At 44.8% G+C, this 22,890-nt stretch overlaps 1 protein-coding gene and 1 long non-coding RNA gene across 2 annotated transcripts; one reads left to right on the top strand and one right to left on the bottom strand.

Moving 5' to 3' along the window:
- Window positions 1–756: 756 nt before the first annotated feature.
- Window positions 757–21,608, bottom strand: CD83 (CD83 molecule). The gene is made up of 5 exons (XM_030190087.1): window positions 21,244–21,608; window positions 21,045–21,160; window positions 15,574–15,796; window positions 10,091–10,197; window positions 757–2,834 (listed from the first exon to the last, which is right to left on the bottom strand). Exons 1-5 carry the CDS (start codon window positions 21,461–21,463, stop codon window positions 2,694–2,696), a joined length of 807 nt encoding a protein of 268 aa, XP_030045947.1. The 5' UTR covers window positions 21,464–21,608; the 3' UTR covers window positions 757–2,693.
- On the top strand, window positions 5,456–19,063 carry LOC115460290. Its single transcript, XR_003940448.1, has 3 exons — window positions 5,456–5,467; window positions 11,754–11,762; window positions 18,988–19,063. It is a non-coding gene; the product is annotated as an uncharacterized LOC115460290 (long non-coding RNA).
- Window positions 21,609–22,890: the final 1,282 nt, after the last annotated feature.

Here is a 22,890-nt window from a genome sequence, read left to right as displayed (position 1 = left end):
TTTTTTTTTTATAGCAGATGTAAATTTGTACATGAACATTCACACACTATTAGGGTTGGTTCTGGGAGTCTATATTGTACAAGGTACCTCATGTTGCCTTTATAAAAGAGGCTTAAAATGGAAGCCTTTTTGTACTTCTCGCATAGGTGCCCTGTTATAAGCACTGCCCTTCTCTCTCTCTCTCTCTCTCTCTCTCTGTGCCTACTTTATACTCTCGTAAATGCCCCAGCAATTTTTACTAAAGACTACCTTAGCATGTAAAACACCATTCTACACACTCAGGTCCCTTAAAAAAAATTCACCCCATGGTGGCCTACACATGTGCTTTCTTTTCTTCTTCTTCTTTTTAAATAAGTTTATTCATCAACAAAATACAAGAACATGACAACAGAGCTACATCATAACACAAAGGCACTGACAGAAACAATCAGCTCTAGGCATCCAATAGTCTCACTAGACACCAGCATAGCCTTGAAATGGAACCACAGGTACCTGAAACCTAATAACAGAAGACAAAGCCCTCTGGTGGTCTCTTATCCAGAAAGCTACAGGCATCTCACATCTTGTCAAACATTTTTAATATTCTCCCAACCCCCAAACTCACAGAACATGCACCCAACAAACACACAACCCCCCCAGCCACACCCTACTCCCCACCCTCCCAACACCCCATGAACCATGGCAGGACTTCCTAAGGGCTGAAGCAGGCACATATTTGTGAAACCTTCAGCTATGCCCCCCCCCCCCCCCATCTGAAACATAAAGATATCCCTTCAAGAACTTCTTCCAGCAGGCCACATGGTTTAGTGTGACATGTATACCCTCGGAGTTCAAAAGACCCCAGCTTACACATCCACTGGGTCCACACAATGGGATCAGGAGCTGTCCCAGAGATTCATTCTTTCAGAATTTGTCTTTTCACCATCAGAACAGCATGTACAATGAATTTCTTTTGGGCTACAAACACTATTCAACCAGTCTCCCCACCCTCCTAAGGTTCCCAATCTCCCAGCATCAGGAGAGTATACATGAACTGATTAGGCCTAACCGATACCTCCTCCAAGGCCATGCACACTGCCCCCCAAAGAGGTGCCAGCACATCACACTCCAGGAAAGAATGAAGAAAGGTGGCCAAACAAAGCCTACAGTGAATGCACTCAGTGGTATTCCATAATTTCATCTGTACACATCTGTGCCTAGTAATATACACTCTATGGGCAAGCTCTAACATAATTTCTTGTAGGGGTACAGAAGAGATAAATTTGTAATTCTCATCCCAATAAACACACAGATTGTCAGCAGAAATATCAATTCCCAGCAACTCCGACCAACACTGAGCCAGGGCAGTCAAGTGAGAAATGGAGCAAGCTACAATAATATCCTTGTACCAAATGAACAACTTATTAAATTTGACCGGGAGGCCTCTAAGATCTTCATCAATCTCATTCCAGCAGATACTAAGCTCCGCCTTATGTTTTAGGGCAGCCCAATAGTGACGTAACTCTAAATAATGAATAAGATGAGAATTAGGAATGCTCCACTTCTGCTTGACCAGCTCAAAAGAGGGAAAGGAGTCATCCAAAAGAGCCAGCACACCCCCCAGGGTTCTACAGCCCTGCTGCACCCACAAACGAAATCTAAAATTCCCTTGTCCATCAGGAAACTCCAGAGGAACTTGAAGTCGATTCATTTTTCTATCAAAATCTTGGTAGATGGGGGATACACTGTCGAAACACCCAATCCCACTGATCAGTCTGATAGCAGAATTCTGCATCAGCTGTAGGCGCTTTAATTGTTTTGCTGAGATACCAGAATAGAGTGGGTTACAATAGTCCAATTGTGGTAGCAAGCAGCTTGAGCAACTAATATGAAGTCATCTTTCATTAATAGTTCAGAGCTGTCGCAGTCTGAAAAATAATTTTCTGCTGAAAGCATTAATCTGTTTCTCAAAAGATAGCATTGAGTCCTGAATTATACCTAGCACTCTGGAGTGGTCTTAAATGTTCAACACTTCTCCTGAAAGTAATGTGATGGCTGAAGCTGGGATTTTGTTTATGTCTCCCGTCCAAACCAGAGTACCCTTGTCTTCTGTTTGTTTAGTTTCAAAAGGTGCTTTGTGGCTCACTTGTCTATAAAGGAGATGTGGTTTTGATAGAGTCTGAGGTCCTATCCCAGCTGGGTGAAGCGGTGCCTAGAAAAAAGATGTCATCTGCATATGTCAGTACCAAAGTCTCATCCTCCAGCAAACAGTGGCCAAGGGAGCGTAAGTATACATTGAATACACCTGGAGAAAGCAGGGAACCTTGAGGAACTCCACAGCCAGGGGTCCAACTAGAAGATCTTCCTCCTCTTCCCTTGACGCTGTAGGTCCTTTTTAAGAATTGGCTGAACCATCTATGTACTTTTCCGGAGATGTCCAATTCATTTATTCTGAGAACACAGTCAATATGTCGAACTGTAGCAGGAAAGCTTGTTTTCCACCTCCGAGAATGTGTCTTATTTTTGTGGTTAGAACAAGCAGTTGTCTTTCTGTGCTGTGATATGGTCTAAAACCATGTTGCATTTTATGGATTATGTTAAAAGACTCCAAAAAGTGTTGTCCAGTCACCAGAAATTACAGCAATTTGGAATTCAAGGGAATGCCTTCTACAGGTCAGTAGTTTTCAGTTTATACACTAAACCTAGCAAAAAAGTCAAACTAAACAAGATTTCTTAAGTACCGTTGTTCCCAAATGTTGTATCTTCTCCTTCTCTTGAGTTCTGAGTAGGAGAAAGTCAGATGTTTTTCTACTTTTTGAATCCATTGAGAATATCTTCTGAATCTGTAAGCATTTCTAAAAACAACAACAAAGGAGATGTGTTAAAAATGAATGCTTGCTTTTGAGATGGGTTTAACATTCTTGTACACCAAAATGAGTATTACAAAGAGATTATCATCACTCCAGAATGAGGGATCTACTGTATATAAATGAATGTACTCCTATCTATGACCTGAGTAAAATGTTCTGAATGAGGTGAAGATGAGGACAAGAGAGGGGTTAAAAATGGCAAAAAAAAAAAAAAAAAACCCAAAACAAAATACAAAAAAAACCCCAAAAAACCCTAAAGTAAAACAGGTGAACCAGAAATGAAGACTTAAGACAGCCAGAAACACAATGTACTGCAATGAAAGCTGTTAGGCCATCAGAGAAAGGTTATTAATAAACCATTTGAAATGCCTTCTCTGCAGTTTTCATGGCAAGTTGTCCAATCAGAAAACAGGTAAAGCCATGGGCCACCAATCAGAAAACGGTTACCATGCCACTCTGTTACCATTATTGAACAAAGAAAAATGGTTGACAGGAGAGAAAAAGAGTAGTTACTTACCTGTAACAGGTGTTCTCCGAAGACAGCAGGCAATATATTCTCACATATGGGTGACGTCACGTCAGCCCGGAGGACTTTCTAGCAAAGTCTTCATCAAAATGAAAAAATGTCCCTCGTCGCGCGGGCGGATGCAGTGCGCATGCACGCGTCCGTTTTCCCGCCCGCCACGAGGACACATTCCTCAGTTAAATTCCAAGAAATAGAGGAATACAACTCCAAAGGGGAGGTGGGAGGGTTGTGAGAATATATTGCCTGCTGTCTTCGGAGAACACCTGTTACAGGTAAGTAACTACTCTTTCTCCAAAGACAAGCAGGCCAATATTCTCACATATGGGTATCCCTAGCCCCCAGGCTCACTCAACATAACAAAGAATGGTCAATTGGGCCTCGCAACGGCAAGGACATAAGTGAAATTGACCTGAAACAAAACACAACTAACTGAGAGTGCAGCCTGGAACAGAATAAAAATGGGCCTAGGGGGGTGGAGTTGGATTCTAAACCCCAAACAGACTCTGCAGCACCGACTGCCCAAACCGACTGTCGCGTCGGCTATGCTGCTGAAGGCAGTAATGAGATGTGAATGTGTGGATTGAAGACCACGTCGCAGCTTTGCAAATCTCTTCTATGGTGGCTGACTTTAGATGAGCCAATGACGCAGCCATGGTTCTAACATTATGAGCCGTGACATGGCCGTCCAAAGTCAGCCCAGCTTGGGCATAAGAGAAGGAAATGCAATCTGCTAGCCAATTAGAAATGGTGCGTTTTCCGACAGCAACTCCCCTCTTATTGGGATTAAAAGAAATAAACAGATGGGCGGACTGTCTGAAGGGGCATGTCCGCTCCACGTAACAGGCCAGTGCTCTTTTACAGTCCAAAGTGTGCAACTTGCTTTCGCCCGGGCTCATGTGAGGAGGGGGAAAAAATGTTGGCAAGACAATTGACTGGTTCAGATGGAACTCCGACACCACCTTTGGGTGCGTGCGGAGAACCACCCTGTCATGATGAAAGACAAGGAAAGGTGCATGAACTACCAGGGCCTGAAGCTCACTGACCCTACGAGCTGAAGTAACCGCCACCAAGAAAATGACCTTTAAGGTCAAGTACTTCAGATGACAGGAATCCAGTGGCTCGAAAGGAGCTGTCATCAGCTGGGTGAGAACGACGTTGAGATCCCATGGCACTGGAGGAGGTTTGACAGGGGGCTTTGTCAAAGACAAACCTCTCATGAAACGCATGACTAAAGGCTGTCCAGAGATACGCAGACCATCTACATGTGAATGATAAGCACTGATTGCGCTAAGATGAACCTTGACCGAGTTGGTTTTAAGACCAGACTCAGATAAATGTAGAAGGTACTCAAGCAAGGTCTGTGCAGGACAAGAGAAAGGATCTAGGCCCTTGCTGTCACACCAGATGGCAAACCTCTTCCATTTAAAAGAATAACACTTATGTGTGGAATCTTTTCTGGAAGCAAACAGGACTCTGGAGACACCCTCAGAGAGACCAAAAGAGGCAACCTCTACGCTCGCAACATCCAGGCCGTGAGAGCCAGAGACCGGAGGTTGGGATGCAGAAGCGCCCCCTCGTTCTGAGTAATGAGGGTCGGAAAACAGTCCAATCTCCATGGCTCTTCTGAAGAAAGTTCCAGAAGAAGGGGAAACCAAATCTGACGGGGCCAAAAGGGTGCTATCAGAATCATGGTTCCCTGGTCTTGCTTGAGTTTCAGGAGAGTCTTCCCCACTAAAGGGATGGGAGGATACGCATATAGGAGTCCTGTCCCCCAAAAAAGGAGGAAGGCATCCGATGCTAGTCTGCCGTGGGCCTGAAGTCTGGAACAGAAATGAGGAACCTTGTGAGTGTCCTGGGAAGCAAAAAGATCTATCGATGGAGTGCCCCAAACTCAAAAGATCTTTTTGGCAATAGTCATGTTCAAGGACCACTCGTGAGGCTGCATAATTCTGCTCAGCCTGTCGGCCAGACTGTTGTTTACACCGGCTAGATAAGTGGCTTGGAGAAACATTCCGTGTTGGCAGGCCCATAGCCACATCTGCACGGCCTCCTGACACAGAGGGCGAGATCCGGTACCCCCTTGCTTGTTGGTGTAATACATTGCAACCTGATTGTCTGTCTGAACAAGAACAATTTTGTTGGATAGCCGATCTCTGAAGGCCTTCAGGGCGTTCCAGATCGCTCGCAATTCCAGGAGATTGATCTGGAGATGCCTCTCCTGAAGAGACCAAGCTCCTTGAGTGTGAAGCCCATCTACATGCGCTCCCCACCCGAGGAGGGATGCATCCGTCGTCAGCACTTTTTGTGGCTGAGGAATTTGGAATGGGCGTCCCAAGACCAGATTGGATTGAATGGTCCACCAATTGAGGGAGTTGCGAAAATTGATGGACAGCTGGATAACATCCTCTAGATTCCCTGTGGCTTGAAACCACTGGGAAGCTAGGGTCCATTGAGCAGATCTCATGTGTAAACGTGCCATGGGTGTCACATGAACTGTGGAGGCCATATGGCCAAGCAATCTCAACATCTGCCGAGCTGTGATCTGCTGAGACGCTTGCACTCTGGAAACCAGAGACAGAAGTCTGTCCGCTCTGGGTCCTGGAAGATAAGCACAAGCTGTCTTTGTGCACAACAGAGCTCCTATGAATTCCAATTTCTGGGCTGGGACGAGATGGGACTTGGGATAATTGATGACAAACCCCAGCATCTCTAGCACCTGAATAGTCATCCGCATGGACTGTAAAGTTTCTTGCGGGGAAGTGTTCTTCACCAGCCAATCGTCCAGATAAGGGAACACATGCACTCCCAGTCTGCGTAGCGACGCTGCCACAACTGCCAGGCACTTTGTAAATACCCTGGGAGCAGACGCCAAGCCAAAAGGCAAAACACAGTACTGAAAGTGCTGTGATCCCAGCCGAAATCGAAGATACTTCCTGTGAGCTGGAAGTATCGATATGTGAGTGTAAGCGTCTTTCAAGTCCAGCGAGCATAGCCAATTGTTTTCTTGAATCATGGGAAGAAGGGTGCCCAGGGAAAGCATCCTGAACTTTTCTCGGACCAGATATTTGTTCAGGGCTCTTAGGTCTAGGATGGGATGCATCCCCCCTGTTTTTTTTTCCACAAGGAAGTACCTGGAATAGAATCCCAGCCCTTCTTGCCCTGGTGGAACGGGCTCGACCGCATTGGCGCTGAGAAGGGCGGAGAGTTCCTCTGCAAGTACCTGCTTGTGGTAGGAGCTGAAAGACTGAGCTCCTGGTGGGCAATTTGGAGATTCGGAAATCAGATTGAGAGTGTACCCGGACCGGACTATTTGGAGAACCCACCGATCGGAGGTTAAGAGAGGCCACCTTTGGTGAAAAAATTTTTACCTCCCCCCGACCGGTAGATCGTTCGGCACAGGTACTTTGATTTCGGCTATGCTCTGCTGGAGCCAGTCAAAAACCCGTCCCTGGTTTTTGCTGGGGAGCTGTAGGGGCCTGCTTCGGTGCCCGCTGCTGACGAGAGCGAGCGGGCTGGGGTCGAGCCTGAACCGGCTGACGGGAATAAGAAGTGTACTTGCGGCTTCTAGAAACATAAGGAGCACTTCTTTTTCTCCTAAAAAACTTCCTAGAAGAGGAAATGGATGCAGAAGGCGCCCGGCGGGAGAGAGAATCCATAGCGTTGTCACGCTGGTAGAGATGATCAATCATCTCTTCTACCTTCTCTCTGAAAAGGTGATCCCCCCGGCATGGGATATCTGCTATCTTCTGCTGAGTTCGTTCCTCCAGGTTAGAGGCATGCAGCCATGAGAGTCTGCGCATCGCTATGCCTTGAGCAGAGAAGCGAGATACTACATCGCAAGTGTCAAAAACGCCCCTGGACAGGAACTTGCGACACGCCTTCAGCTGCCTGATCACTTGACGAAAGGGTTCGGCTTTCTCCTGTGGGAGTGCGTCTACCAAACTCTCAAGTTGCCTCACAGAGTTCGCAAATGAATACTCGTGTAGAGCTGGTAAGATTGAATTTTGGCGGCAAGCAGACCAGCCTGATACGCCTTCCTCCCAAAAGAGTCCAAGGTTCTGTACTCCCGCCCCGGGGGCGCCGAGGAGAAGTTCCTAGAACTCTTGGCTCTTCTGAGAGCGGAATCCACCACCGCTGAATCAAAAGACAATTGAGCCCGCATGAGACTGGGTTCCCCGTGGATCCGGTATTGGGACTCAACTTTTTGGGGGACGGTTGGACAAGAAAAAGGCTTCTCCCAGTTCCTCAACATAAGTTCCTTGAGAGTCTCATGGAAAGGAACTGTGGCAGAAGATGTAGGTGGAGATGGATAGTCCAAAACCTCAAGCATTTTAGCTCTGGGCTCATCCACAATTTCCACAGGGAAGGGGATGGCCTCAGACATCTCCCGAACAAAAGAGGAGAAAGACAAGCTCTCGGGAGGAGAAAGCTGTCTTTGGGGCGAGGGAGTAGAATCTGATGGGATGCCTTGAGAGTCCTCACCAGAGAACTCCCCATGCATTTCATCATCATCCTCTGATGAGGTATTGTCAGATGGGGCTAAAAGCTCAGACAGAGCCGCCCAAATCTGAGCCCGTCTCGACGAAGAGGCTTGACGCCCTCTATGATGGTGTCGAGAAGTTGACGGTCCCTGAGACTCCGGCGAAGCTTCCTGCCCCGATGTCTCGGGAGAGCCAACCCGGGAAGTCAAAGACACCGGCGCCGGAGGCGGCACCGGTGAGACAGACCTCACCACAGGCTGAAGGCCTGATGCATAAACATCTGGCAATGTCGATACCTCCGACGCCGTCGGCACCGGTGCCTCTGAAGTCATCGACACCGGTACCGCCGGCACCGTCGGCACCGACAACCTCGGTGCCGATTGCCACTGCTGCATCATTTCCATGAAAAAAGGAAATAGGGCCTGCATACGCTCATCAAGAGCTGCTGCCGGAAGATGCTGAGGGGTCGGTTGAGGCATTGGAGGCAAAGTCTGCTGAGGTTGGGGAGTGGGGACTCGGCTGCCAGTGACCCCACGCGTCGGTACCTCAGTAATAGAGGGGGAGCGATCCTCTCGGCACCGACGCTTCTCGGGTATCGAATGTATCGATGACCCGGAGCTCCCGGTGCCGTGACGCGAAGGAGAACGACGACGGTGCCTCTTGGCCTTCGCCCGACGCCCGTCGTCGAGACTCCTCGGCACCGGAGAAGAGGACGTGGAATCCACACGTCTCTTCGGGGCCGGGTCCGATGCAGGACGATCCCGGGGGGTCTGCAAAGCAGGAGGCGCCGAGGTGGGCGGAGACCCACTCGATGCATCACTGCTCCCAGCGTGCATCAGTTGAATGGCAGCCTGTTCCCGGTCTCCCGGTGCCGACGCCTCCTTCGACGTCGACCTCGACGACGCCGGCTTCAAAGGCATCGTCCTCGACGGCACCGACTTCACTGGCGCCGATTTGGACGGCGCCGACTTAGACAACGCCGCCGACGCCGAGGCACCGGGCCCAAAAATCTTCTCCCTTTGGGCATCTCGGGAGAGCAATGTCCGCTTCTTCATAGCGAGACACAGTTTGCAGCCCTCCGAGCGGTGGTCCGGCCCAAGGCACTGTAAACTCCACGAGTGTGGGTCAGTGCTGGAGATGGCCCGATGACAGCAGGCACAAGGCTTAAAGCCGCTGGGCGTCTTCGATGACATTTTGGGAAAAACAGCCCCTGCCAAATCAAAAGACGCGATTGTGTCGTTAAAAGAAAAGGACACAAGAAAAAAAGGGGGAAAAAGCCCCGAACGAGCGATTTAAATAAAATCGCAGGCTAAAAGAAAGAAAACTTAAACAACGAAAAAATAATACTAATAATACTAAAAAGGATACTTTTTGTAGTTTTTCTTCACCTCCAGGCACAGCAACACGAAGACGTTAACAATCACCGTGTCACCTCTTGACGCGGAGAAGAAAAAACTGAGGAATGTGTCCTCGCGGCGGGTGGGAAAACGGACGCGCGCATGCACACTGCATCCGCCCACACGATGAGGGACATTTTTTCATTTTGATGAAGACTTTGCTAGAAAGTCCTCCGGGCCGACGTGACGTCACCCATATGTGAGAATATTGGCCTGCTTGTCTTTGGAGAACAGGAAAACTTCTAGTTTTTGAATTAATTATGTTAAATATTCAAAACCATTAAATTATTTTTTGGCGGACTAGACCAGTGACTCAGTGGTGCTGCCATTTAGAGGATCTATGTTTGCATCTCAGGCTGGCCAGGGTTGGGGAATGCTGCATAGGCAGTGTTCACAGCCTTTAGGAAAAAGGAAGGCCCTACCATTACTCAATCGTTAAACTCAGTGGTAGGATTCTAGAGAGAAGCCATAATGCATGATTCTCTGCAAGGATCTTTTACTGCACTAACTGGACTTAGGAAAGTGGTATATAAAAAGGAGGAAACCCTAGATAGTCACAAATGAAAACTCATGACTGTATTAAACAACACAGACCCCGGTTATGAATGAGCCTGAGCCTCAAAAGAACAGGAGAAAACTTCTATCAAGCAGGGGCTGTCTCTTATATGTTTTACGTACAGCACTGTGTATACCTATCTAGTAATGCAATAGAAGTGATAAGTAGTAGTAGTAATAAAAACTAACATACAAATTGCAATTTTCATAAATGGTATTAAAAACATGACAGTGGACATGGACAACAGATCAATTGTGTAATTAAGAAAACAGATCACTTACATAATTAAGAAACATGAGGAACAAACCAAAAACCACAAAGATGGATATCAAAAAAAATTCTAGCATATGGTTTTTAGGCATTTCACCTTCTTCTTGACCAGGGCAACCTAAAACAAACAAAGAAAAAACATTTGCGGGTATATCATTAGTCTTTGTATTCAGTATTTCTATAATCATGGAGCCTGTTAAAAATAACCTCCCCCCACACACACTTTTACAAAGCCATGCTGGCGGCTGCCGGTGCGGTAATGCCAACACAGCCTATTCAAAGTGAATGGACTTTGTCAGCATTACTGCGCGGCTTTGTAAAAAAAGGGGGGGGGGGAATTAGTTACAGGAAAATCCACAGAGTGGTGAGCAGTAGACATGATATCTTTGCAATAGCTTTTAAAAACAGATGATAAAACCCAACATAGCCCTGATGCAGACAAAAGGCAAAAGATGACAGATTTGATCATCTGTTTTTAAAAGTTACTTATTAAAATTTTGACTTTGGACACTTTCCCTGCAATTCTATATATCATGCTGAGATTTCCACACGGAAATCGAAGCATATTCCATAACAATGAGCATAACTTAATTAGTTAACAAGCTAATCAGTGCTGATAATGGGATGTTAATCAATTATAAGCACTAATTGGCATTAATTAGAATTTACATGCACTATTTGCTAAGCATATACTGTAATGTGGGACACATAAATATGTCACATAGTTGAAATATGGGCGTGGTTATGGGCATGGAATGGGCGGGTCATGGGCGTTTCTAAAATCGATGACATTGTTATAGAATACACTCGCTCAGTGCCAAATTTAGGCGTTGGGATTTATACCAGACATAATTGACTGCCATTAAATTTAGTCACATGGACCGATGCTTGCCATATTCTATAAAACCACATGGAAATTTAGGCTTATTCTAGAAAGTACGACTATATTAAAGCGTACTTTATAGAATATGCCTAAGTGAATTTCATTTTGGTGCCAAATATTTAGGCGTGATATATAGAATCTAGTCCTTTTTGTATTGGTGCTTTTGTGGTTCCTCTAGTTGGTTAGGTTTAAAGAAAACTGGAAACTCATATTTCTAAATCTTTTTTTATTGCCTTGTGGCATTCTTCAATTTAGTAATCCAAAGAGAGAAAACAAAAAATCGTAATACTCAATACGTTCCCACTCTGGGGTCTGAACATTTTCTGGAACAATAATATTCATCACCTCAGATTTATAAACATATTTGTATCCTATATTGAAAAAGGACAGCCATGAAGCTCCATTCATCTTGACTATAGGGCTGTAATGAATATTCATATTCATTTCGATTCGGCCCCAAATACATTATTCGTATTCAGCCGAATAGTGATTTAAATAAATACGAATAATCCAGGGCTCTACTGTGCTAAATCCTACTGAAATAAACACTTGATCTCTGATTTCACATTACTTCTTTTATTGTTATGTTAAAGCTCGATGCCCATTATTTGTATTTGGCCGAATAATATTTTTCATTATTCGTATTCGTCCGAATAGTAAAATATAGTACTCAGTACAGCTCTACTTGACAGTGCTGAATATACCCCCTCACACAGGTTTTTAGTCTGGCCTTCAGTTGTGTGTAATACGTTATCAGCTTCATTACACTGTACATGAACCTCTCTATTTAGACATGCCAAGTCACTCTTTGGATGTCACCAGACCATGGCTGCAGCATGATACACGCTTCAACACTACTCTGTATTTAAATGTGCTCTGAAATATTTAAAACACCCCTGCTCCTGTTATCAAAAACTCAGATAAATTCCTGTGCCTTAAGAAGATACAATGGATGATAAACTGCAAGATTCAAAAAGAAAAAGAGAACTATTTTCACCTATCCACTCTATTTGCCCTTTACTTTTTGTATGATTGTACTGTGCGGGACCAGATCCTGCAAGTGGAGGTGTATGAGGTGTTGTCTATGGCTTTGGTGCCTTTCTGCTTTCACTATCAATAGGGGGCCCTTTTAATGCCATGCAACAACCCGGAATTACCTCCGGCCCAACACAGCTGCCAGCGGTAGTTCCATCCCCAGGGCGCAGCATTTCTGGCGCTGCCAGAATTTGTGTAAAATTAATAGCACGGGGGGGGGGGGGTTACCCAGCGGTAATCGCTGCCCGGTTACTGCCGGGTTAACATAGTAGCCCTTACTGCCACCTCAATGGATGGCAGTAAGTGCTCCCTCTGAAATGGCTACGCGGCAAGTGTGAACTTACTCCATGGCCATTTCATTTTGGCCTTTATACCCGCTGCAGTAAAAGGGGCCACTAGAGCGCAGCAAAAATGGCCACCATCGCTAGCGCAGGGCCCCTTTTACCACAGCTTAGTAAAAGGGCTCCTTGATAAGAGGAGCTTTGCGCAATCTCATTCTGCTCTGGAAAACTTAGTAGTCTCCACACAGGTCTTGAGGTTCCTGACATGTTTCTTTACTTTCAAAATTAAACACAGAGGTATACACAAACTTGAAACAAAGCCACAATCTTTTTGACCTTTCATTCAAAAGTAATAGCAGGAATTCTTTATTACAAGTCACTTAGGGATCTTTTTACAAGGAGTGGCCTAGTGGTTAGAGCACCAGTCTTGACATCCAGAAGTGGCCAGTTCAAATCCCACTACTGCTCCTTATGATCTTGGTCAAGCCACTTAACCCTCCATTACCTCAGGTACAAACTTAGATTGTGAGCCCTCCTGGGACAAGAAATATCCAATGTAACTCACCTTGAGCTACTACTGAAAAATGTGTGAGCAAAATCCAAATAAATAGTAACAAAGCAGCAGTAAGAAATGGCCTTTACTCACCCTTATGTGGGTCTCTGCTGCCCACTTAGGTCATTTTTGCCATAAAAAAGGGCTATTTTCCATTTTATTTTCAGTATATGGCCATGTGCCATATATTAGAGTGCATCCATTTACAAAAATTACCATGGGAGCACTTGCCACCGCCTATTTTGTAGGTGGTAAGGGCTCCCACATTAACTGTGGGCTAACCAGTTAGTGCACAGTAATGTAGATTCATTAACTTGTTAGCGCAGGATCACCCACTCTCCGCTTCCGACACACTCCTCAAAACAAAAACTAAGAAAAAAATAATTACTGACCCCCTAATTCTGTATATGGCGCCTTAACTTGTGTGCGCTAATTTGGCTACATGGCAAAATTGCACACACAACTTACTTCATTAAGAAGTCAATCAGCGCCGATAATTGGTACTTAACAGCCAATTAGCAGCACTAATTTGCTTTAATTAGAATGCTGTAAATTGTAATGCATGCAGTCAAAAAGAGGGCATGGCCATGGGTGTGGAATGGGCGGGTTGTGGGCATTTCAACAAACTATAGGCGTCTTTTACTAAGGAGCGCTCACATTTTTAGCGTGCACTAAACATTAAGAGATGTCCATGCATTCCTATGGGCGTCTCTAACGTTTAGCGTACCCCCACAATTTTAGCGTGCGCTAAAAACGTGAGCACGCCTTAGTAAAAGACGCCCTATGTGCACTATTATAGAATACACCCGATCTGCACCTAAGTTAGGTACCGGTATTTAAGCCTAGTTTTAGGTGGTCTAAATGGGTGTGCCTAAATTATAGCCGTAAGAACGGAGTGTGAGGATATTCTATAAACAACACCTAATTTTAGGTATAGTTTATAGAAACACACAAACTACATGGTTTTTCAGTGCCAATTTTTAAGGTGTCATTTATAGAATTAGGCCCTAAGTGCTTAGCACACACAAATGACAAAACTAACACGGAACTCTTTAGCACATCCTATGTTAGGCCATCTTTGCTGCATTAGAGCGCATTAGTGCTTAAATCAGCTTAGTAAAAGGCAGGGGCATAGCCAGACTTCGGCGGGAGGGGGGTCCAGAGCCCGAGGTGAGGGGGCACATTTTAGCCCCCACCCGAGCGCTGCCGACCCCCCCCCCCCCCAGCCATTATCGACCCCCCCCCGCCACCATCGCCGACCCCCACGCCATTGCCAACCCCCCCCACCACTACCACCGCCGCCAACTTTGACGACCCTCTCAACCCCCCCTCCCACCGCCAACCCTCCCCTGCCATCGCCCACCTTTGCTGGCAGGGGACCCCAATCCCCGCCAGCCGAAGAGGTCCTCTTCGTCCCGTGAAGGCTGATCTGCAAGGCTTCGTTCTGTTTCTGTGAGTCTGACGTCCTGCACGACGTCAGAAACAGAACGAAGCCTTCGCGGGAAGAAGAGGACCTCCTCGGCTGGCGGGGATTGGGGTCCCCCCCCAGCAAAGGTAGCCCACAGCGACGGCGGAGGAGGGTTGGCAGAGGGAGGGGGGTCGAGAGGGTCATCGACAGGGGGTCCAGGGCCAAATCTACGGGGGCCCAGGCCCCCCCTGGCCCCACGTAGCTACGCCACTGGTAAAAGGAACCTTTAGTTCTTAGAGATGATTAAGAATGAGAAATATTAAAAGTTACTACCAGTCTCAGCCCTGGATGGCTATGGAGACACACAGTAGAATTACAGGAGTCTATTACTTATCCTAAGCACTTGCTACCTTTTCCCAGTCCAAGACAGCAAGTCGAAGGAGAGATACTTAGATCCTGGATAAGAACAACTGCAAGATGATCAGAATTTTTGAATCTAAAAAATCCCACATCAAATGAGCTCACTTGGCCAGCTTGCAAGTAAGCACAGCAATAATGGCACAATGAGCCTTCAATTTGGGATGTGGTATCCAAACTTTAGTACAAGACCCCACATGGGCCAGCCATGCTTCAATTGATCACCTGCTTCAGGGGTGGGTAATTTGAATCACTTTGTGAAAACAAAGTGAGTTCAGTCACGTAGGAGTACCCTGAATGGAACATCCCACGCATGTTTGGAATTCAAACATGCGTGGGATAAACATAAAGGAATCCTGTTCAGAAGGAATGGATCCTCAGGAGCTTAGCCGAGATTGGGTGGCAGAGCCGGTGGTGGGAGGCGGGGCTGGTGGTTGGGAGGCAGGGATAGTGCTGGGCAGACTTATACAGTCTGTGCCAGAGCTGGTGGTGGGAGGTGGGGCTGGTGGTTGGGAGGCGGGGATAGTGCTGGGCAGACTTATACGGTCTGTGCCCTGAAGAGGACAGGTAAAAATCAAGGTAGGGTATACACAAAAAGTAGCACATATGAGTTTATCTTGTTGGGCAGACTGGATGGACCGTGCAGGTCTTTTTCTGCTGTCATCTACTATGTTACTATGTTACTATGTCATTGAGGCAGCCTCAACAAACAGCAAGTTCTACTCGGTGGGGGGAAGGAGGCCAGAAAAGGAAGGTCCCACTTAAAACCATTCTTATGTTTCTTAAGGTGAATCGCACCTGCTCAGAGAGGGTCCCTTTCTGATATTTTGCTTGGGTGCTCTAAATTTGAACTTCTGCCAGTGCTTTTCAGGAACATTCAATAAATTAGAACCCGCATTGTCACAGCAAATTAGTACCTAATACTGTCAACTTGAGGAATCCACGTGTGTTCAGCTTTCCTACTGGCGCCCAGAGGCAACACTTGTATATTCCGCTGTTAGATATTGTGGAATTCTTTATCTTCAAATACATTTTGTTGAAAACCTCTTCTGAGTCTTCTAAGTCTTCAGAATAAGGCTCTGTGTTATTTAGAAGGTTCCTCCGTGCCAACATACTCATCTGCTCGCTGCTTCCATTAATCTGTAAAACAGAACCACAGTGAAACAGCCACAGAGATCACAGCCTAACAATTTTTCTGAGCTTTAGGATAAAGATGTGAGGAGTAGCTTAGTGGTTAGTGCAGTGAACTGTAAACCAAGGGCTCAAATCTCACTTTAGCTTTTCTTTTTTTTTTTTTTTGTAATTGTGAGCCCTCCAGAAACAGAAAAATATGTACTGTATCTAAAAATAGAAGCCACCTGCAAGCCTTAAGGCTATAGAAATGGTGTTCATTCAAGTTCAGTTGGTATTTTTCTGTTCCTGGAAGGCTCACGATTACAAAATAAGGAGTCCTTTTACAAAGGCATGCTAGCATTTTTAGTGCGTGCTAAAAATCACACGCTAAATGCTAGAGACACTACTACTATTTATTATTTCTTTTTCTTTTAAATTTATTTATTAAATTTATTTTACAAGTTAACATCCACTTGCAAAGGAAAAACAGATCCAACCGTGCTAAAATTACATAGCAGTAGTATACATCACTATCCATTCAAAGAAACACTTTATATCTTCCTTAGACCTCAATTATGTGGTTAGAGGGGGGCGACAGGTATTTAAATGGAGAAATTAACCTCAATATTTAAAATAAATCGGCTTAACCTGGAACCATAACTATTATTCTTTAGTTGGTAGAGTTGTTTCTATATTGCGTTTACTTAGGTTCTTCAAGTCCAAAAATGTCCGTAGCTGTGATGGGTCATAAAACACATATTTAGTTCCTTGAAAATTGATCCTACACTTACATGGATATGCTAACATATATGTCGCCCCTAAGGCTCTAGTCTCATTTCTTAAGTCCAAAAATTGTTTCCTCCTCTCTTGTGTTGCTTTCGCAACGTCAGGATAAACCCAAACCTTTTGTCCATGAAACAATTTTGATGAATTTTTAAAATAAAGCTTCAAAACCTGATTTAAATCTTGTTCAAAAACAAATTGAACAATTAAAGTACCACGATTAGTTATTTCAACATCCGATTCTTCTAAGAATGCAGTTAAATTCTGAGGCTCCTGCTTTTCTCCTTGTACCTTCTTTACAGAATCTTTTAAAGGTAAATAATACATCTTATTACATGGGGGCATATTAGAAGAATCTATCTGTAAAATTTCCTGAAGATACATTCTAAATAAATCACTTGATTTTAATAATGATGAAATAGGAAAATTCAGGAGCCTCAAGTTTAAACGACGATTATAGTTCTCCATTTGTTCAATTTTTCGCTGAGTTATTTGTTTATCTTTTATCAATGCGTCCACTGAAGATTTTAATTCATTAGCCACAATTTGGTTTTGCTGAGCCTGTTCAGACGCATCTTTTTTAACTTTTTCAAGTGAGGCATCAATTTTTTCTAACTTACTTACAACCGTTGTAATCTCATTAATAGACTTAGTCACTGCTACGGTCAAACCTTGAACCGCTTTCCAAACCTCCGTAAGAGTCACCTCTCCTGGATCTTCCCTCAATATCAAATCTTCCCCGCTTAGGTCTTGAGGTGATCCGCCGATCGAAACGCCGCTAGCAGCGCCTTCCGCATCAAGCTGGGTTTCCTCACCTCTGACCTTTGCTGGGCAGGGAGGCGGTACCAACTCCGGCGGCGTGAGGGAAACCTCTCGTCCTAGAAGCTCTGACGCTCCCTCGTCTCGGCTCAACAGCGGACTCGCCAAACCAGACTCCTGCATGGTTCGCTGTATAAAACGGTCGAGAGTCTGCTGGTCTGGAGTTGAAGTAAGTGCCCTCGGCAGCTGGGTCCTCACCGCTCCTTTACGTTTAGTATGTGGCATTGTAGGAAATTTTTTTCTTCCAGCGCTTCTCGAACCACTCTCAACAGCAGCGTTCAGGTCGCCATCTTGGAACGCCCCCCCCGTGCTCTACTACTTATTATTTCTATAGTGCTACAAGGCATACACAGCGCTGTACACCTCCCACAGGAATATATGGGTGTCTCTAGTGTTTAGTGCGCACTAAAAATGCTTGTGTATCTTTGTAAAAGACCCCCTAAAAGAATTAAAATGGGATGCTATCCTTGGCTCACAGTGTACTGAACTAACCACTAGGCTGTCCCTCTGCTCTGCACGGATCTCTGTGTGGCCATTTTCAAAGAGTGCTGCCATACAGACCTTCATGCCCCTTGTTACCCCCGTTCATAATTTAGATGTTTCCAGCATATGGACATCCAATTCATATATTTTCAAACAGGAAATCTTGACATATTTCCTGTTTGAAAATACGTATGAGATGGATATCATTTTGGGACATTTTGATTTAGATATCCTTTTGAAAATGCCCCTCCATGTGTCTTTGCAAACTACTAGTGACAAACTGACAGAAAGCACAGCTAGATTGAAACTACAGACATTTGGCTCAGGAACAGGCAGGTACAGGCCATGTGGATGCACATATTTAATAAACCCATCTACACTGCAACTCTACCTACTTACATGTGGTCATATAAATGTGCGTGTCTTCTTGTCAACCAGATGTACTGTCATACACAATAGTTTTATAAAGGCCATTCCCACACACACAAAAAATCCATTATTGTTATTATTATATTCTGTGGTACAACTATTACATATTATCTACATATTACCTCCTTAATTAACAAGCAAAAGCCACACATGGGGCTTACACGCTTTTTGTTTTTGATTGAACTCTCTACCTATTCCCATCAGAACAGAAAACAGCTACCTCAACTTCAGGAAGAGGCTAAAAACCTTTCTCTTCCCAAAGACTGCTTCATAATAATCCATCATGACTTCTACTTCCTATCCATTATCCTTTCCTTTAATGTTTTTAGTCTCATGCATTACACCGGTGGTCTCTAATGTTTCTCATACCTTACACTATCTGCTTTTGTCTCACCTAAAATGTAAACCGCACTGACCCCTGGAAAGGGGATATTAGCAATATACAAGAATTGAATTGATTTGTGGATCTCTCCCCCCCCCCCCCCCCCTTCCAGAATCTGGGGGATATTCAAGCCTAGGACAAAATGCTGTGCTGTTTCAAAACCATGTACACAAACAGGCCAACAGGCTTTTGTGCACTTTTTAAAAATTATTTAGAAGCCCTTTTACTAAAGGGCTTTAAGCCCTAACACTCAATTAGCGTGTGAGAAAAAGTTTACTGCAAAATGCATTCGGCAGTATTTTGCCTGTTAGCGTGCACTAAGCCATGCATTAGCTATTTTTAAAAAATATTTTTTTGCTGGGGAGTGTCATGGACAGAGAATGGGCAAGGAAGTGTTATCCAGCTAGTGTGTTCTGATTAATGCTCGCAAAGGGCCAAATTCTATATATGGTGCTTAAAAAACCCACATGAAAAACATTTCCGCCTAAGCGTGTCTATAAGTATGTAGAATGCGCTTAGTCAATATCCTAGCACCTAAAACTATATGCATCCATTTACACCAGCAAAAATGTGGCTTAAATCCTGGCGCACAGATGTAGGCACAGAGGGCCATATTCTATAACAATGCGTGTAAATTTTGGAACGTCCATGAAATGCCCATTTCCATGTCCATAACCAGGACCCATTTTGCCTATGCGCATTAAAATTTAGGTGCAGTGCGTTACAGAATACGCTTAGGGAGTTGTGCACGTAAATTCTAATTATTGCCAATTAGTGCTCATTATTGTTAAGTGCTGGATTTCGGCACAGAATTTTAGATGCGCTATATAGAATCCGGGGGAATATGAATAACACAGAGTTAACGCGGGAGTACTTAGTGCCTCCTCCATAGGAAGCAGTAAGTGCTCCCACATTCATTTTTTACAGGTACCGCGGGCTAATATGAATGTTAGAATACAACCAGGGCTTTTTTTGAGGGGGGTACTGAGTACCGGTACCTTTTCCATTGTCTGCTAAAATTGACCCATGGTCCCGAAGTTTTAATGAAAGAGCTCAGGCTGTACACACAAATTCTGCCTCATCATAGATTCTGTGACTGGTTGCAGGGGGCCTGACTATTGTGGGGTGGGTCCCTCAGTGATCACCCCACCCCTGATGGATGGCCTGGTATTCAAGTACCAGCACCTTTTTTGCTAGAAAAAATGCACTGAATACAACACACAAAAAAAAAGAAATAGCTTTAAAAATAAGCCACGGTAAATCTGGGTTTACCCACGATACTATCAAGGTTGCTAAAAACTGCACGCTCAAATTTAGGCACGTTCCCCATTAGTGTGCACAATTTAATAACAAGCCATTTAGTGCCACACTAATCTGGTCTTATCTGTATGCAGCTTAAATTCAGTTATTCACTGAAATAATTCCATCAGTTAGCAGAAACTAGGTTTGTGATAAATGATGAAGAACAGGAAATTAGCAGCAAAATATCATCAGCATAAAGAGTGAAAATTAATACCAACATCTCTTAAACCAGGCAAAAAGTAACTTAAATACACATGAAATAAAGTTGGAGGTTGAGGGAAACCCTGTGATACACCAAAAGGAGCAGACTATACTCACAGAAATGAGGCCCTATTTTTAACTCTATAGCAGGGGTGCTCAATGTCAGTCCTCAAGGTCACAAACGTGGTTGCACATCCGAAACGTTTGTGACTCGCTGCACCGCCATTTGCTTGTTGGAGAGAAGGAATTGTGTATTCCTCAGTGCTTTATCTTCTAGTGGGTTAACTACATAAACACCGAATAAACCTTAGGAAGACTCCTGAAGAAGGCGCTACGGCGCCGAAACACGGCTGTGTCGAGTCAACCATTTGCAATAAATATCATTATTTAAATTATACGTCTCCCCCATTGTTTGGCTAGAGCCTATCTTCCCCACCCCTCCTCTGTTTCCTTTTACTTGTTCCATGGGGATTAAGTGCACCTCCACACTTTGTGTGGTATTTTTCTGGTTAGAACACACCAAACCCAGATTTCTCATGCTGCCCCTTAGTTTCTTATATACTGCCTGCAAGCCTGAAAGCTATCAAAGGGGGTCTTTTACTAAGGCACGCTTACATTTTTAGCACGTGCTAAACATTAGAGATGCCCAAAGGTACACATTGGCGTCTCTAACATGTAGTGCACGCCTATTTTTAGCACGTGCTAAAAACGTAAGCGTGCCTTAGTAAAAGCCCCCCAAAGTGGTGTCCAAGTACAGTAGGTATTTTGATTGCCCAGCTTTACCCAATCATTCAATCTAGCCTGAAAGAATTTTACCAAAAGAAAATGTCAGGAGAACGTGCAGCCAAGCAGTCCCATCCTGAAAAACAGTCTTACCTTATACCAAGTGATGGCTCTGTAGGTAGTATTTGGGTCCCGTGGGGCAATACAGGGCAGCACAGCATCCTCTGTGCACATCACTGACACAGTAGTCGTATGGATCACACACCAAACTGCAAAGCACAATCAGTGAACATTCAAACATTTAGCATCTGCACACTACTGGTTGAAGAATAAGAAAAAACAGGATACTTACTATTTTGTAGAAGGAGCGACTTGAAGTACCACTTTGAAAGCATTGCTTCTCCTTGGTGCCTGCCTGACTGCTGGGGATGGACAGGCTCTAGGAACAACTGTCTTCTGAATGATACGTTCAGTTCAGAACTAGTAAAGCAGCCAAAGTGAAAGCAGAAGGCTGGACTTCTGCTAACCGTAGTCCTATCTCTCCACCCCCACTTCTCTCTTTCTCGCTCCATTGCAGGGGAAGTCCCGATTACAATTTTAGAGAAACAAATTAGATCTGACGTTCAGATACATCAAATTCCCCCACCAACTCTCTGCCAATTTCCCCACCTACTCTTTGCCGTCAGCTTGGAAAGCACTACACACTTGTGCAGTTGTCGTTTGCAAGTCTAGCCAATAGTACACTGTGACATTATAATTGTAGTGTTTGTGTGTGTGTCAGCTGCTTCAGTCTACGAGGGCCAGATGTTGTATTAAAAGCAGCCTAAGCAGGTTTGAAACCTGTTTGTCAGGGGGTTCTTATGACACCAAACCCATTTGTTATGGGTAAAGCTACTGATATGCAGTCAGAGAGAGACGCTGCTGCTGTATTTCTTGTTTAAGAAGCAATTATTATTCTTGGGAAGTGCAGAGACAGCCATCAGTGGAGAATCTAGAAAGCAAAACTGAAACTCAATAAGGGAAGTTCTGGTAGGTAGCAAAATAGTAGAAAAAAACCCTGTTCTATCCCAATGGTTTTCCCCAGCTGACGTTTACAAATGTACATTCCCATTTCCCAAGCCTGTTACTGAACACATTGATATAATTGCTTACACCGGAATCTGTAACACCTCTCCGGTACTATGTAAGCCACATTGAGCCTAAAAATAGGTGGGAAAATGTGGGATATAAATGTAACAAATAAGCACGGCTTTTTTTTTGAGGGGGTACTTGGGGGTACTGAGTACCGGCACCTTTTCTATTGTCTGCTAAAATTGACCCATGGTCCCCAAGTTTTAATGAAAGAGCTCAAGGTCTACACACCAATTCTGCCTTGTCATAGATTCTGTGACTGGTTGCAGGGGGCCTGGCTATTGTGGGGTGGGTCCCTTAGTGGTCACCCTACCCCCTGAAGGGTGGCCTGGCATTTGAGTACCGGCACCTTTTTTGCTAGAAAATATGCACTGCAAATAAGTAAATAATTTATAGCATACTTATCATATTTGCAGAGGCGAAAAAAAATCCTCACTGAGTGCACTGCAGGATCACGGTCTCTTTGGGCTGGCTGTGCTGGATGGTTACCGTGCTGTAGCAGGTGCGGAGGAGTTGGGGAGCGCAAGGCTGATGAGTCACAACACAGTTCTGCAGGAATGATCTGGTCAGCTGGGTTCCCAAGAAGGGCTGACTCCAGGCCTACAGTATCAGGGCTCAGGCCTGCTGCCCTTCTTCCTCTATTAGATTGTAAGCTCTTTGAGCAGGGACTGTCATTCTTCTATGTTTGTGCAGCGCTGCGTATGCTTTGTAGCGCTATAGAAATGCTAAATAGTAGTAGTAGTAGTGGTGTGTGTCTCGGGGACGGGGCCTCAGAGTCACAACAGTGCAGGAATGGTCCTGGTCAGGCTCAGTTGATCCTCCAAAGGACTTGCTACAGTGTCAGCTCAGGCTTGCTTCCCTGCTTCTT

The sequence above is a fragment of the Microcaecilia unicolor genome, chromosome 1 (assembly GCF_901765095.1).
Source record: "Microcaecilia unicolor chromosome 1, aMicUni1.1, whole genome shotgun sequence".
Lineage (NCBI taxonomy): Eukaryota > Metazoa > Chordata > Amphibia > Gymnophiona > Siphonopidae > Microcaecilia > Microcaecilia unicolor.
Note: the sequence above shows the minus strand (reverse complement) of the source record. Positions and strands in the feature narration are given on the sequence as shown.

What these genes read in the sequence shown, in the direction of transcription:
- CD83 (XM_030190087.1), bottom strand. Translation starts at nt 21,463, where the DNA reads ATGGAGCGAGAAAGAGAGAAGTGGGGGTGGAGAGATAGGACTACGGTT. An exon ending in GTCGCTCCTTCTACAAAATA is followed by an intron (nt 21,161 to 21,243) that starts GTAAGTATCCTG and finishes TGTGCTTTGCAG; the next exon opens with TTTGGTGTGTGATCCATACG. An exon ending in TCCTCATGTTTCTTAATTAT is followed by an intron (nt 2,835 to 10,090) that starts GTAAGTGATCTG and finishes TGTTGTTTTTAG; the next exon opens with AAATGCTTACAGATTCAGAA.